An 11398-nucleotide genomic window follows, 5' to 3' on the forward strand; every position below is an offset into this window, starting at 1 on the left:
CAAATTTCTACTTAAGTAAGGTAACAAAGTATTTGTACTGTTGCTTGACACAAGGCACAAATTAAGCTCTACTTAAAAAAAAACAAAAAAAAACTGCAGCACTAACTTTGACACGTGACGCTCACCTCTGCTTCATTTGCGTAGATGGGTATGTCATGGAATGGAGAGATGTATTTGCCCTGAGAGTTTTCTATGGAAAGTCGCAATGCAATTTTTTTAACATAAATAAAAATCCAACACTATGAGGAACAAAAAAGTATGAGATACCTCCTTAAAGCTCTTCTTGCCAATACAGCTATTACAGTTGATTAACAAGCACCTACAACACTAAAATTCAAGCGGCTGTGCTTACTGAAAAACACCCTGTAGTCCTGGGTGTTCGGCCTGCCCCTCTCCTCGATGGTAACGCTCATGTCTGTTGTTGCGTTCAGACTCTCCCACTGGGGTTTGTGCACTACACCAGGAGGATTAAGAAGCTCCTGAATGACAGGCAGGCACTGAGACAGAGGAAGCAGGCATGCGCACAGCTTAAGCCAAGATACCTGACAACTGCATGCATTTGACAGCAGGAAGTATAAAGGCCAGCTGACAGAGCTGGCTTCTGTATGTTCCTTACTGCATTCTAATCACATCCGTTATTGGCATTAGTAATCAATAAATGTAAACAAACATCTGAGAGAAGCAGAATTGCTCAGAAAAGTAATCAGCCGCTAATCCTTCATTAATAATTGTTATTATTATTAACACTCCTGCATGCCACATTCATTCTGCATGCATTGATTTGAAGATCCTTTACCCTCTTTGCCATGATTTCCCTCTTGTAAGATGTGTCTTGAGAGCTCTTTTCAGACAGATGGAGCTGACTGGCGTTAGCTGTAAACCAATTAACAAGGCAGGATTAGGTTGTGTGCCCACGTTGTGACTTCTTGCTTCTGGAGTTTCAATACAAGTATTTGAAAATACACTTATGGGACAATTTTTAGAAACACTATGTATAAAAATATAATTTCTTTTTTAAATGGGTGACACTGTATTTTGATTTTCTATGTCTCAGTAAGGTGTAAAATTGCATTGATTAAAATGCATTTAGTTGATGCAATAGTGTAGCTACTAGAAATGCTAATTTGCCTTTTGCATCACAACAGATCATAGTTAAGGAAAAATACATAAGTATTTAACTACAAGTACAAGTACATAACTGTAAAATGCTTTAGCAAGTTTAATATATGTCAATTGCATGTTTAAAATGTGTGTACAGTTTTGTGAGAGTGACAAAATCATCATATTGCAAGGAGGCCTGTCTAACTGCTAACCGTGTTCAGGTGTGAACTATACTGCTAACGAAAACACATGTTGCATTTGATCTCATTTGTCCTATGGCTTTTTTTTTTTTCTAAAATGATATTGTGTTTTTACAGCAGTTATTGATGACATTCTCAGTTTCATTAAAAATCCAGTTGATTAAAGTACAATAGCCCTACCAACATGGGGCCATTTTGGTATGTTATATAGATGTTTATTACGTGGTACTCATTTACGCAACACCTACAATAAATATAGTTAAGAAGGATGATTAAGATTAAATGAGTAAGAAGGAATTGATTATTTGGATAAATTGTACCGTATTTGTACTAAACCACAGAAAAATGCCTCCTGCTGTAAGCACCACACTAATACTGTAAATGACTGTAGTTTTCCTCTGGTTTATTGATGTTCAAAGCACGCAGAGTCAGAGAGCAGCATGTAGTCCAATATAAGGTCACAGCCTTGGTTAGCAGAGGAGTCACGCAACGCTGTAAGCTTTGTCCTTTCCAGAAGACCGCAAGACTCCGGCCTCCTACCTCACATAAAATAGACACATTTTAAAGTCTGGTCATAAGCAAATCCCTCACATACCATAATGCTACCTCCATCTTTTTGCTTTACTGTGGTTGTATGCCGCACAGTGAACCCAAACATCAGCTTACAGGTGATCCAGACTCAGCAGTGTTGCTATTTAAAGACTTTCTGAAAAGCCTAAGCAAAATACTTTTAATACTGTGGATCAGTCTCTGTCACCTGCAGATGAAGGGTTTAAGAGCTTGATCAGTGTTTACGCTGCTATGTGTACTTTCTCTGTAACCCTACTAAGTCCAGTATCTGTGGTGCCTCCAGCTTGCAATTGGAAATCAGATAGTTTCAGAATATTTTGCTTGTCTCTCCAACAGATTTTGTTCTGAGTGCACAAACAGATCCCTGTGCAGGAGCCTCAGGGTGAACTGCAGGAGAACATGTTCCTACTGTTTTAATGGTCTATTAAACCATTATGTCATGTCTAAATACAGTGGGAATGTAAGTAATGAAGTTTCTCCTCCTGTTCATTAGCCAAATAGTTGCCCCAACTATAGTAGGCTCTGTATTCCAGCCCACCTTGTTGTGTGTCGTTTATTGTTATAAATAACTCTGGGCCGTAACAACTCACCAATTAGTTCATCCCCATAGAATGAATTGGTAGCTATTTACTTACCAAATATTCATTTGACAAACGTTCACTGATTCCAGCTTCTCAATTGTGATGCCGCTTTTTGTTGTTTGATGTCACTGCAAACGGATTATTGGTTTTGGGCTGTTGGTTGGACAGAACAAGATCATTTAGAAGACACCATCTTGGGCATTTTCTTACATCAGGGCACAATTCTGTACGCTACCGTACGTTGTCTAACCAGATTCATCTGACAGTCTTGGCAACAACAATGTCACCTAGTGAAGAATGACGTGAGACTGCATATTTACCAGTGCATAATTTTTAATTGAAAAAAACTTTTTATACTATGAGTAATAAAGTAATAAAGTAATAAATAAGTAATTATTTATGATTTTTGTGTCATTTGAGACCAAAACATATCAAATGCTGTATAACGATTGATTTCATCTCCAAACAGCTCCTTCGGCTCTTTGTAGTTCACGCACAGAGGAAAAGGTAGAGGCAGCTTGGTGTGGGGGCCAGCAGGACTATAAAACTCAATTAAGAAGGAAACCACTGTTATATCTTCAATTCAATATCTTCAAGTATTATGTTTCCTCACGTCTCAGGCACATTAAAGCATTTAACTGAAGTAGTTAAAAGAGACACAACATGTAGTCTGTAAGTGGGTCAAATATGACACATGACATATTTTAGGACTCTGTTGTTGACAAAATGTTGGCGAGAGATTGCAGAGCGGACTGAGTGTTTGACTCCAATGGGTTTGACTTCACATTCAGCCACTTCAGTGCTGGCATGTCAGACAACTTCTCCACTGGTATTTCTGTGTGACAAAATAAAAAAAAAAAACAGAGTTAACTTAAGCTCAAGCCATATGAGAATATACAACCCCTTGCATTACTATATTGTTACTACCGGTGATGCTGTTTGCCTCCAGGTTAATCCTTTCCAATGTGGCTATTTCAGTAAGTTTTTCAGGGAAGATGGAGAAGCTGTTATTAGCCAGATTAATGCAGGTCAAATGTTCCATTTCTCCCACGGCATCTGGCAGTTTGGTGAGAACATTTCCTCGCAGGTCCAGTTCTGAAGTATAGTCCAAGACACAAGTAAATTGAGGGGTCACTTGATGTGTTCTTCCGCCAACATTTGTGAGGTGACAGCATGTGAGATTAACAACATACAACAACACAATCTTTGATTGAAGACTGAGTCAATTAATCAGTTTATTATCCACTACCTCTCAGCTGTGTGAAGGTGGAAAAGAACTTGCTGGAAATGGCCTTCATCTCATTGTCAGCCAGTGTGATAATGTGGATGTTCTCCGAGACACCCTTCAGAACCCTGAACACACCATCTGGGAAGGAAATGAGCTTACAGTTTGACAGATCTGCAGAGAAGAAGAACACGATTATGAGATTAAGAAGCATTATTACAGCAGCAACTTTGAGATTTAAAGTTATTTGAGTAGAAATGTATTTAAGCCTCTGCCACCACCTGCTGGTGAACATCTGAAATAGCATCAACCAGAATATTGAATCAGGGCGGTTCATTAAAACTGCAGTAAAAGTCAGTGAGAGACAGAGAGATGTGTGAAGGGAATCTTACCCAATGTGTCCTTTTCCTCCTCCACGGTTGCATTAACCCTCCGGGCCACATTTGCAACTGCCTCGCCCATTTTTCTGCTGTAACTGTTTCTAAGGGAAACATTATATCAACATTGCACTACTTTTATCCATGAAAAGTATGACAGACAAATTATAATTACAGTAACTAATAATATTATTGAAAAAAGTATTCAGCTGCGTGCAGTTAACACACTTGCTACATTCAGTCAATATTAAATTAGTGTTGAATGTGTTCTTAGGCATTGGTTACATAAAAACATATGTGACAAATCCAAATCAAAAATGTATTTTGTGTCTGTCTATCACTGGAGTAATAGGATCCTATTAATAACAAAAGTAAATAGGGAAATAAATTTTTAAGCAAGTAAAAGTAGCCATACTACAGTGTAAAAACACTGTTACAAGTAAAAGTCCTGCATTCAAATCCTTACTTAAGAAGAAAACATACTTTATTAATCCCAGAGGGGAAGTAAAAGTACAAAAGTATGAGCATCAAAATATACTTAAAGTATTAAAAGTCAAAGTACTTTATTGTGCAGAATGGCCCAATTCATATTATTTTACTGGATGATATACTGTATTGATGCAATAATCTGTGTATCACTACAGCTATTGCAGCTAAAAAAAGGGATCAAATTTGAATGAATGTTTTGCTGCTGGGTAGCTAAGGTTACCCAATAATAACTTGATTTATTTTTTTACTTATATTGTGTATTGATAATCTGACTCTACAAAGTAATTAAAGCTGTCATATAAATGTAGTGGAGCAAAAGTAGAACATAGCATGAAATGGAAGATACTCAAAGTAAAATTACCTCAAAATTGTAGGCTACTTAGTACAGTGGCGTTACTTGATTAAATCGTTACATTCCATCACTGAATAGGTACAAGTTAACTACCTGGAATTAAATGGGAAATCTCCCCAACATTAAAATACTTAAGTGACGTAAATTACTAGTATTCATGTGTTGTTACCATAGACCGTCAATATATATACAGTCTATGGTTGTTACTTTCTTGAACCAAAGTGGTGCTGGGTAATGCCACCTTTATTTGCACTGTCTGGACCGAGTAACGTTACAGCAATTGAAGAAATACGTTTTCACCCTCTTACAAGTATAAAATGAGCTTTAGCCCGACACTACCGGACTAAAACAGCATTCTGTAGAGGTATAAGTTACTTAGCCGTTATTTCATCCCTGTTTCATTAAAACCACGCCAGGAAGTCACTTACCCAAACTAGAAGCTACTGTTACCGAGCCTGGCAGCTGCCACAGTTAGCTAACGTTAGCTACAGCAGTCTAATTTGGTGAGTGTGTATTTTTAGACCCGGAGAGGGCAATTCACCAGATTGTTGCCCTATCCATTAGAGTAGTAAGATTAGCAACGCCTCTTATAGTAACATAAACAAAACCTTTGTAAGAGAGCAGATTTTGCTTAGCGAAAATTAACGCTAAGAAATATGCTAACTAGGCTAATGGCAAACAGCCGGCTAGGAAGGAAATATAATGAATTCACGAGTGTCAGTGCTGCGCGTTCAAGTTGCAGACGATGTAGCAACAAAATAAGCAGTTATAAAGCAACATTTTAACTTATTAAGTAGTAATACCTATTTTATGACGATTTCAGTCGGCCATTATTTGGCTTTTTAAAAACTTTTTTTCACCATATTAAAAAATGTCATATCTGATTCCTGCTTTTAAAAATCTTTTGCACTGAGACTGGGCCCTTTTAAAGGATATAAAGAAAACTCGGACATAATTTTCTGGCTATGCTTCTCTACTCTAGTTTAAACATATTTATAAATATATATGTTTTGAATGTATACTTTTTCATATACATTTTTTAGACACCATAAAGTTAAACGTTGTCTTACCTCTCAGTCCTGGTCAACTAACGTTACTCCCAGTTTAACCCCTGCCGAGGACATGGCAAATTCCCGGTTAGTCAGTATATTTTCAAAGGATTTGAATACAATGAGCTCTGTGGCTTGATGAATAGTTTACCATTGTTACAACTAACTGCCACAACACCGTAATTGCTGGATATTCCTCTCCTATAGGCTTACAATGCTGTATTTTGATTTGCTGTGACTCACTGTGGATGACTGAAACACTCTAAAACTAGAAAAGTCCTCCTCTTTTGGTGTGTGGGTTCTTTTGTGTCACGCATTGTAGTTGCAGGTAAATATGCCAGTGATCTGAGTGGTGAAGGACAGGTATTGTGTTCTGTGGATACGTTGCATGCAAGTATGTTGAAATGACAGCATAAACCAAATCAGGCAGCTCTGAGGAACAAAACAATATTTTTTTTTCTAAGACCAGAACTGCCTAAATGAAATAGCCTACTTTAAATTTAATACAGAAAATATTTGATCAAACTATAAGTGAAAAAGATTATTAATCTCACATTAGACGATCAATGCCAGCTTGCGGTAGGGCTATATGACAGTTTTTTGATAGGCAGCTTGCTGTTGTAGATTTTGATTAGTAACAAACACAGTGGGTATAAAAAAAAAGTTTGATACATAGCCCCAGTGCTAACATTAACCTTGGATAGTACAGTATAAGTAATAAAACACAACAAAATACATAGAACAAAAATACCATGTGCAAAATGTACATAAATAAAATTTATTTAATATCTACAATAAATACACATTAATTACACAACTACCTGTACAATACAAACAGTGCTGGAAAATTCAACAACATTGTCATTTCATGTTTACATTTATGAAATTGATAAGGGAAATAGAGTTGTATAATACATTGTGACATCTGCACACAGCTGGAAGGCTGGATGCTATTGTTGAGTTTGCATTTCAGCACATCTTAAAATAACAATGTTCTTCTTACAAACCAGAGCTCACATTACAAATTAAAATCCTGGCTCTGCACATAGATCAGCTACAATCTTACAATGCACAGTGGTAATATCAAAGAGCTTTTTTTCCTTCTGGCTAAGTGTATTCTTTTGTTTTTCAGAAATTGGCCACACAGGTAATGTTTAGAGGTAGTTGTACTTGTCACTGGCAGCCACATTCATCCACAATCATGTCTTCGTGATGTCGAAGGAGCATTTCTCCGTTCTCGTAGTACAGCATGCTTAATGGGCTCATTTTGGTTGGAGTGCAGCAGGGCGATGCCACTCTGTCAGGGTGGTAATGTTTCAGTAAACTCTGGAAAAAGGAAGAAACAAAACAAGGGATTATGATAGATTTCAGTCTCAAAATACTCACTTTCTTTAAAAAAAAAGACACTAAAACAGACAAATACTTTCAATATTTTTCAGTTCAATTATTCAGGTTCATGCCAGTGAGGGTTTTGTGAGAGCAGCTATTATTTTTTGAATCTATTTTAAATCTCTTTATAACTCATGATTATTTCCTTTGTTGATTATTACTGTCGATTATTTTCTCAATTATTAGTTTGCCTATTAAATGTATAACACTTCTGTTTTAATTATCCACAGCCCAAGATGATGCATTTAAATTAGTTGTTTCATATAATTTACAGTCGAAACCAAAGATATTCGATTCACTGCCTTTTATGACAAGAGAAAAAAATAGGAGAAGTTGCAGAAGGTGAATGTTGGATTGTTTGCTTGAAAATTCTAAATTATCAATTCATTACCAAAATAGTCACAGGTTAATTGACAAATGGGCTAAACGATGAATCGTTGCAGCTTAAACTCTTACAATATTGTTGGTTGTACAGTTTCATATCTTTTGTTTTACTAGTTGTGTTTTCTCCTATAGTCCCAAGCATTACGCTGCATTCATGGTTTGTCAGATTTACTGTAAATTACCTTCCAAACAGCAAAACCACTTCAGTGATAATTACAAATACCGTAGGTCATTAAGGGATCATTTTTGGGTGCTCCTGTATTTCCAATTCCGCGTATCAAATGTTGGAAAAAGTATCAAAACAAGCAGCACACATTGATGTCTAAGATATTGAATCCGTTGTCATATTCAGCACTTTGTAACGTGGTTTTGAAAAGTTCTAAAGTTATTATTATAATCACAATAACACCGTCATAGATCATCTGATCCACTCACCTGCATGTAAGCATGATTGGTGGGATTGAGGTCTTCTCCCAGGGGACCAGGGCAGGGACCCTCACAGCGGTAGGCGTTATATCTTTTGGGAAAGATGATCCAGGACCCCCAGCCAATTTGATTAAAGTCCACATGCATGTCGACTCTGCGACAGAGAGATTTTTCACTCTCTCTTTTGGACGCCTCCAGGCTTCTCACAGTTTGTTCCGCCTGGCCCCGTTTGCTCCTGCGCCTCTTTGGCCAGTGGGCCCTTTTGATTTCAGCAGGGGACAAGAACTTGGATTGTTCAGCTATGTGGAGTAAGCTCGCTTTGACCTTTGAGTTTTCATCAGAGCCAGTTTGTGAGAAGACGACCAACAAGGCTCGGTCACTCACCTCCTGCTCCCTTCTTGGACTCGCCACAAAAACCGGCTGATCAGGAAGTGACAGGCCTCTCTTTGTCTTTACCACTCTCCTTCTTCTCAACACTCTTTTGTGGGGAATTTTCACTGTCGCTGATTTTCGACTGAGCCAGCCCAAGAGAGGTTCTGTGATGTTGAACACTTTCCAGCTCTGTGATGAAGTGACCAGTGATGATTCAGTGAGCAGCCCCACCAGCTGCCGGTCCTGGCAGCTCTGGTGCGTTTGGCACGCCTCGCCATGCTGGTGATAGACCTCCAAAGTGATGTTGGAAGCACTCAGTGTCCGAGGACGCCTAATTCTTAGCTCTGCCGCCTGGATTTGTTTGTCAGCCAGCAGGGCATGGAGGTCAAAGGTCGCCATCCAGCGCCTCTCTCTGTACGTCAAACCTAATGTAGTGAAAAGAGAAAGATTTGCATAATTGTATCAGACAGCTTATCATTAGTGGACATGCTAGAACACACTGATATGACAACACAAATGAATGTGCCAGAGAAGCAAAATCCACCTGTTACACCTGTTAGAAATATAATACAACAACCAACATGTTATGGAAAAGTTACCGGTTAAATGCTATATTTAAATTGCGGTAGTTATGATCTCATTCAGTGATTTAAGACTTGCTCTTGGAAACAGTATTTAGTAATGAATCAGGACATATACAACAGCTGTATCTTTTTAAATGTGTCTATGCATTAAACTTGTAGCATAAATTGTAAAAGAATAAACAGATTAAAGATTATACTACAGTATTTTAGCTATCTTAATGTCCCTGGTTATATTATGTCATTGTGGCCAAGACTGCTATAATGGCAACTTTGATTTAAAGGGATTTTTGCATTAATGTGATGAACCTTGCTTTTTCAGTTAATTCATTGCAAATGGCATTTATTTTTTCTTTTCGTGATCTTTATCACAATGCGTATCAATATTGTGATATGAAATCATACCGTCTATAAGCTACTGAGGTTTCTTTTAAATCTATATAGCTCAATAGGTCGTGGTAAAAAAAAGCAAAATAATTGTTTGTATTGTTACTAGTGAAATGGATGCCCACATTTCAGTCAACCGATAAAAAATGACCAAGTATTGTGCATCTCAGAAACAATTTGATTTATTCTTACATAAAACCTCAATTAGGCTACCAACCAAAATAATTTACCATATGTCTATATTAACTGCAATCTGGGGGGTTAATCACGGTTAGGAGTTGTGTTTGTAGGTCCAACCTCTTTTCTTTTGCAAAGTGAGTTGTAGGGAGAACAAATGCATAGTATAATTCCCTTTGATAACTTTCTACCATGCCCTCATGATTAATGTCTGTATTGATTAAGATTTCAGCAAATCAAAGCTGCTTCTCAAAAATAATCCAGTCATTGTTCCGGTGTATAGGACAACATGTGCTGCGCCCACATCTGTAACGGGGCTCATTGTGAGTCAATGAACAGGTGGTACAAATTAATCTCAAGGATTAAAGCGTTTTAAAACATTTGACTTGTGGATTGTCCAGTGCATTGGCCTATTTAACTAGACTGTTGATCAAAGGTGCAAACCATCCTCGCGATTCATCCACTCAAACCAAACACCGAGCCGAAACTAATCATTTAGCACATCTCTACCTCTCCTGGCTTCTGCATATCCTCAGTCAAACAAATAGGTAATAACTCTAACACCTAGCAGCGATGTGAAGTTAGATTCAGCAGCGGGGGGGGGCTGTCCTCTGTTGGCTGCCTGTGCCATTAAATCCCGAGCTCTAATCTAATCAAGCCAAGTGTGAAAAAAGAACTAAGGGAAGTTGTTGATTTGACTTGGCAAGAGATTTGTATAGGGGGATGTCTGGCGAGATATCTAATCAACATCACCTATTTAAGAAAAAAGAGGTTTGCTTTGAGAATTAGACAGAAAACTGGCCTTTTCACACGCTGATCTCTGCATGGTTATTCACCCCCTGAGCGGGATGTGGATTGAAACCCTCTAAAGGTCGTCTGGCTCGCAGCTTTGACAGGACAACACTTGAGCCCCAAAAAAACCTTAACATTTCAGAGGGCTTTAAGTGGTTGGCGTGGAGGAGTCATCTGACTTTGACCACATCTGAAAAACCGAATAAAGACGTACATACAATACGTAGCCTACATACACATTTTCTATCATTTTGTTATCCCGCTCATTCGTGATATATAGCCTACATAGTCTATAGCATTTCCACATAGTCACAGAAATCTTACTTTTAGCCATCACACTCTTCACGGTGTCTGCTTGCTTTGCGGCATCTTGCTCCATAGTATCCAAAGGCCTTGAAAAGTTAGATTTGAAATTCCTGTAGAGATGCATCATGTAGGTTGGCAGGTGGTACCCGGTCGATCGGTCCAGCACGGGAAAACGCTGCAACGGCCTCATGTAAACTCCATCCCTGTTCCTTTGAATCCCCTGAGTCAGCAGCACCAGCAGAGATGCGTGCAGCGCAACGGTCAGAGCTCCCAATGGACGCATGATTTGGGCCGGTTAATGTCAAATTCCTCTACTCGGAGATTAGGAGTGTCTTATATACCCTCACCCACCCCCTTTCATGTTTAACAAGTAGCTGAGAACATTAAAGGAAATTGACATGCGTCGTCAAGACTTGTTACCTGACAGCTCATCATCCATTCTGTTGGTAATGAGGCGCCTGGGTACGTGTTTACAAGGACCGCAGCTCTTTGTTTGCGCGGCTTCTGCGGCCTGATTCCCCATCCTTGGATTAATTGTTTCAGCTATTTGGTTTACACTAATTGTTAGGCTTTCCAAAAGTGTAATGTAGGCCTAGTCTACTGAATACAGTCTGAAATGGACTGTGTGGAGAACGATTGG

The 11398-nt window shown here is 38.4% G+C and overlaps 3 protein-coding genes across 4 annotated transcripts in view; all 3 read right to left on the reverse strand.

Annotated features, from left to right (window-relative positions):
• ppa1a (inorganic pyrophosphatase 1a) overlaps positions 1-624 on the reverse strand; it is a 4071-nt gene extending 3447 nt beyond the window's left edge. The window contains exons 1-2 of the mRNA XM_032501471.1: positions 353-624; positions 126-190 (exon numbers count right to left, since the gene is read on the reverse strand). Of these exons, the coding sequence (XP_032357362.1) occupies positions 126-190; positions 353-413 (126 nt within the window). The 5' untranslated portion in view covers positions 414-624. The remainder of the gene's footprint in view (positions 1-125; positions 191-352) is intronic.
• Positions 625-3013: 2389 nt separating this feature from the next.
• On the reverse strand, positions 3014-6188 carry lrrc20 (leucine rich repeat containing 20). 2 transcript variants are annotated; one of them, XM_032501483.1, is made up of 5 exons: positions 5966-6188; positions 4070-4158; positions 3702-3851; positions 3380-3547; positions 3014-3287 (listed from the first exon to the last, which is right to left on the reverse strand). In XM_032501483.1, exons 2-5 carry the CDS (start codon positions 4137-4139, stop codon positions 3157-3159), a joined length of 519 nt encoding a protein of 172 aa, XP_032357374.1. In that variant the 5' UTR covers positions 4140-4158; positions 5966-6188; the 3' UTR covers positions 3014-3156. The 2 variants fall into 2 exon arrangements, with proteins under 2 accessions (XP_032357374.1, XP_032357375.1); XM_032501484.1 differs by lacking the exon at positions 5966-6188 and adding an exon at positions 5324-5588 and having other exon boundaries at positions 3021-3287.
• Positions 6189-6772: 584 nt separating this feature from the next.
• Positions 6773-11041, reverse strand: ndr2 (nodal-related 2). The gene is made up of 3 exons (XM_032501486.1): positions 10777-11041; positions 8153-8940; positions 6773-7270 (listed from the first exon to the last, which is right to left on the reverse strand). Exons 1-3 carry the CDS (start codon positions 11039-11041, stop codon positions 7118-7120), a joined length of 1206 nt encoding a protein of 401 aa, XP_032357377.1. The 3' UTR covers positions 6773-7117.
• Between the last annotated feature and the right edge of the window lie 357 nt (positions 11042-11398).

This window comes from Etheostoma spectabile, chromosome 21 (genome assembly GCF_008692095.1).
Source record: "Etheostoma spectabile isolate EspeVRDwgs_2016 chromosome 21, UIUC_Espe_1.0, whole genome shotgun sequence".
NCBI classification, from domain to species: Eukaryota; Metazoa; Chordata; class Actinopteri; order Perciformes; family Percidae; genus Etheostoma; species Etheostoma spectabile.

Coding starts and splice junctions, on each gene's coding strand:
- lrrc20 (XM_032501483.1), bottom strand. CDS start 4,139: ATGGGCGAGGCAGTTGCAAATGTGGCCCGGAGGGTTAATGCAACCGTG. Junction 3,852..4,069: donor GGAGGAAAAGGACACATTGG/GTAAGATTCCCT, acceptor TCTTCTCTGCAG/ATCTGTCAAACTGTAAGCTC. Junction 3,288..3,379: donor GGAGGCAAACAGCATCACCG/GTAGTAACAATA, acceptor TTTGTCACACAG/AAATACCAGTGGAGAAGTTG.
- ndr2 (XM_032501486.1), bottom strand. CDS start 11,041: ATGCGTCCATTGGGAGCTCTGACCGTTGCGCTGCACGCATCTCTGCTG. Junction 8,941..10,776: donor GAAGAGTGTGATGGCTAAAA/GTAAGATTTCTG, acceptor TCACTACATTAG/GTTTGACGTACAGAGAGAGG. Junction 7,271..8,152: donor CCAATCATGCTTACATGCAG/GTGAGTGGATCA, acceptor TCCTTTTTCCAG/AGTTTACTGAAACATTACCA.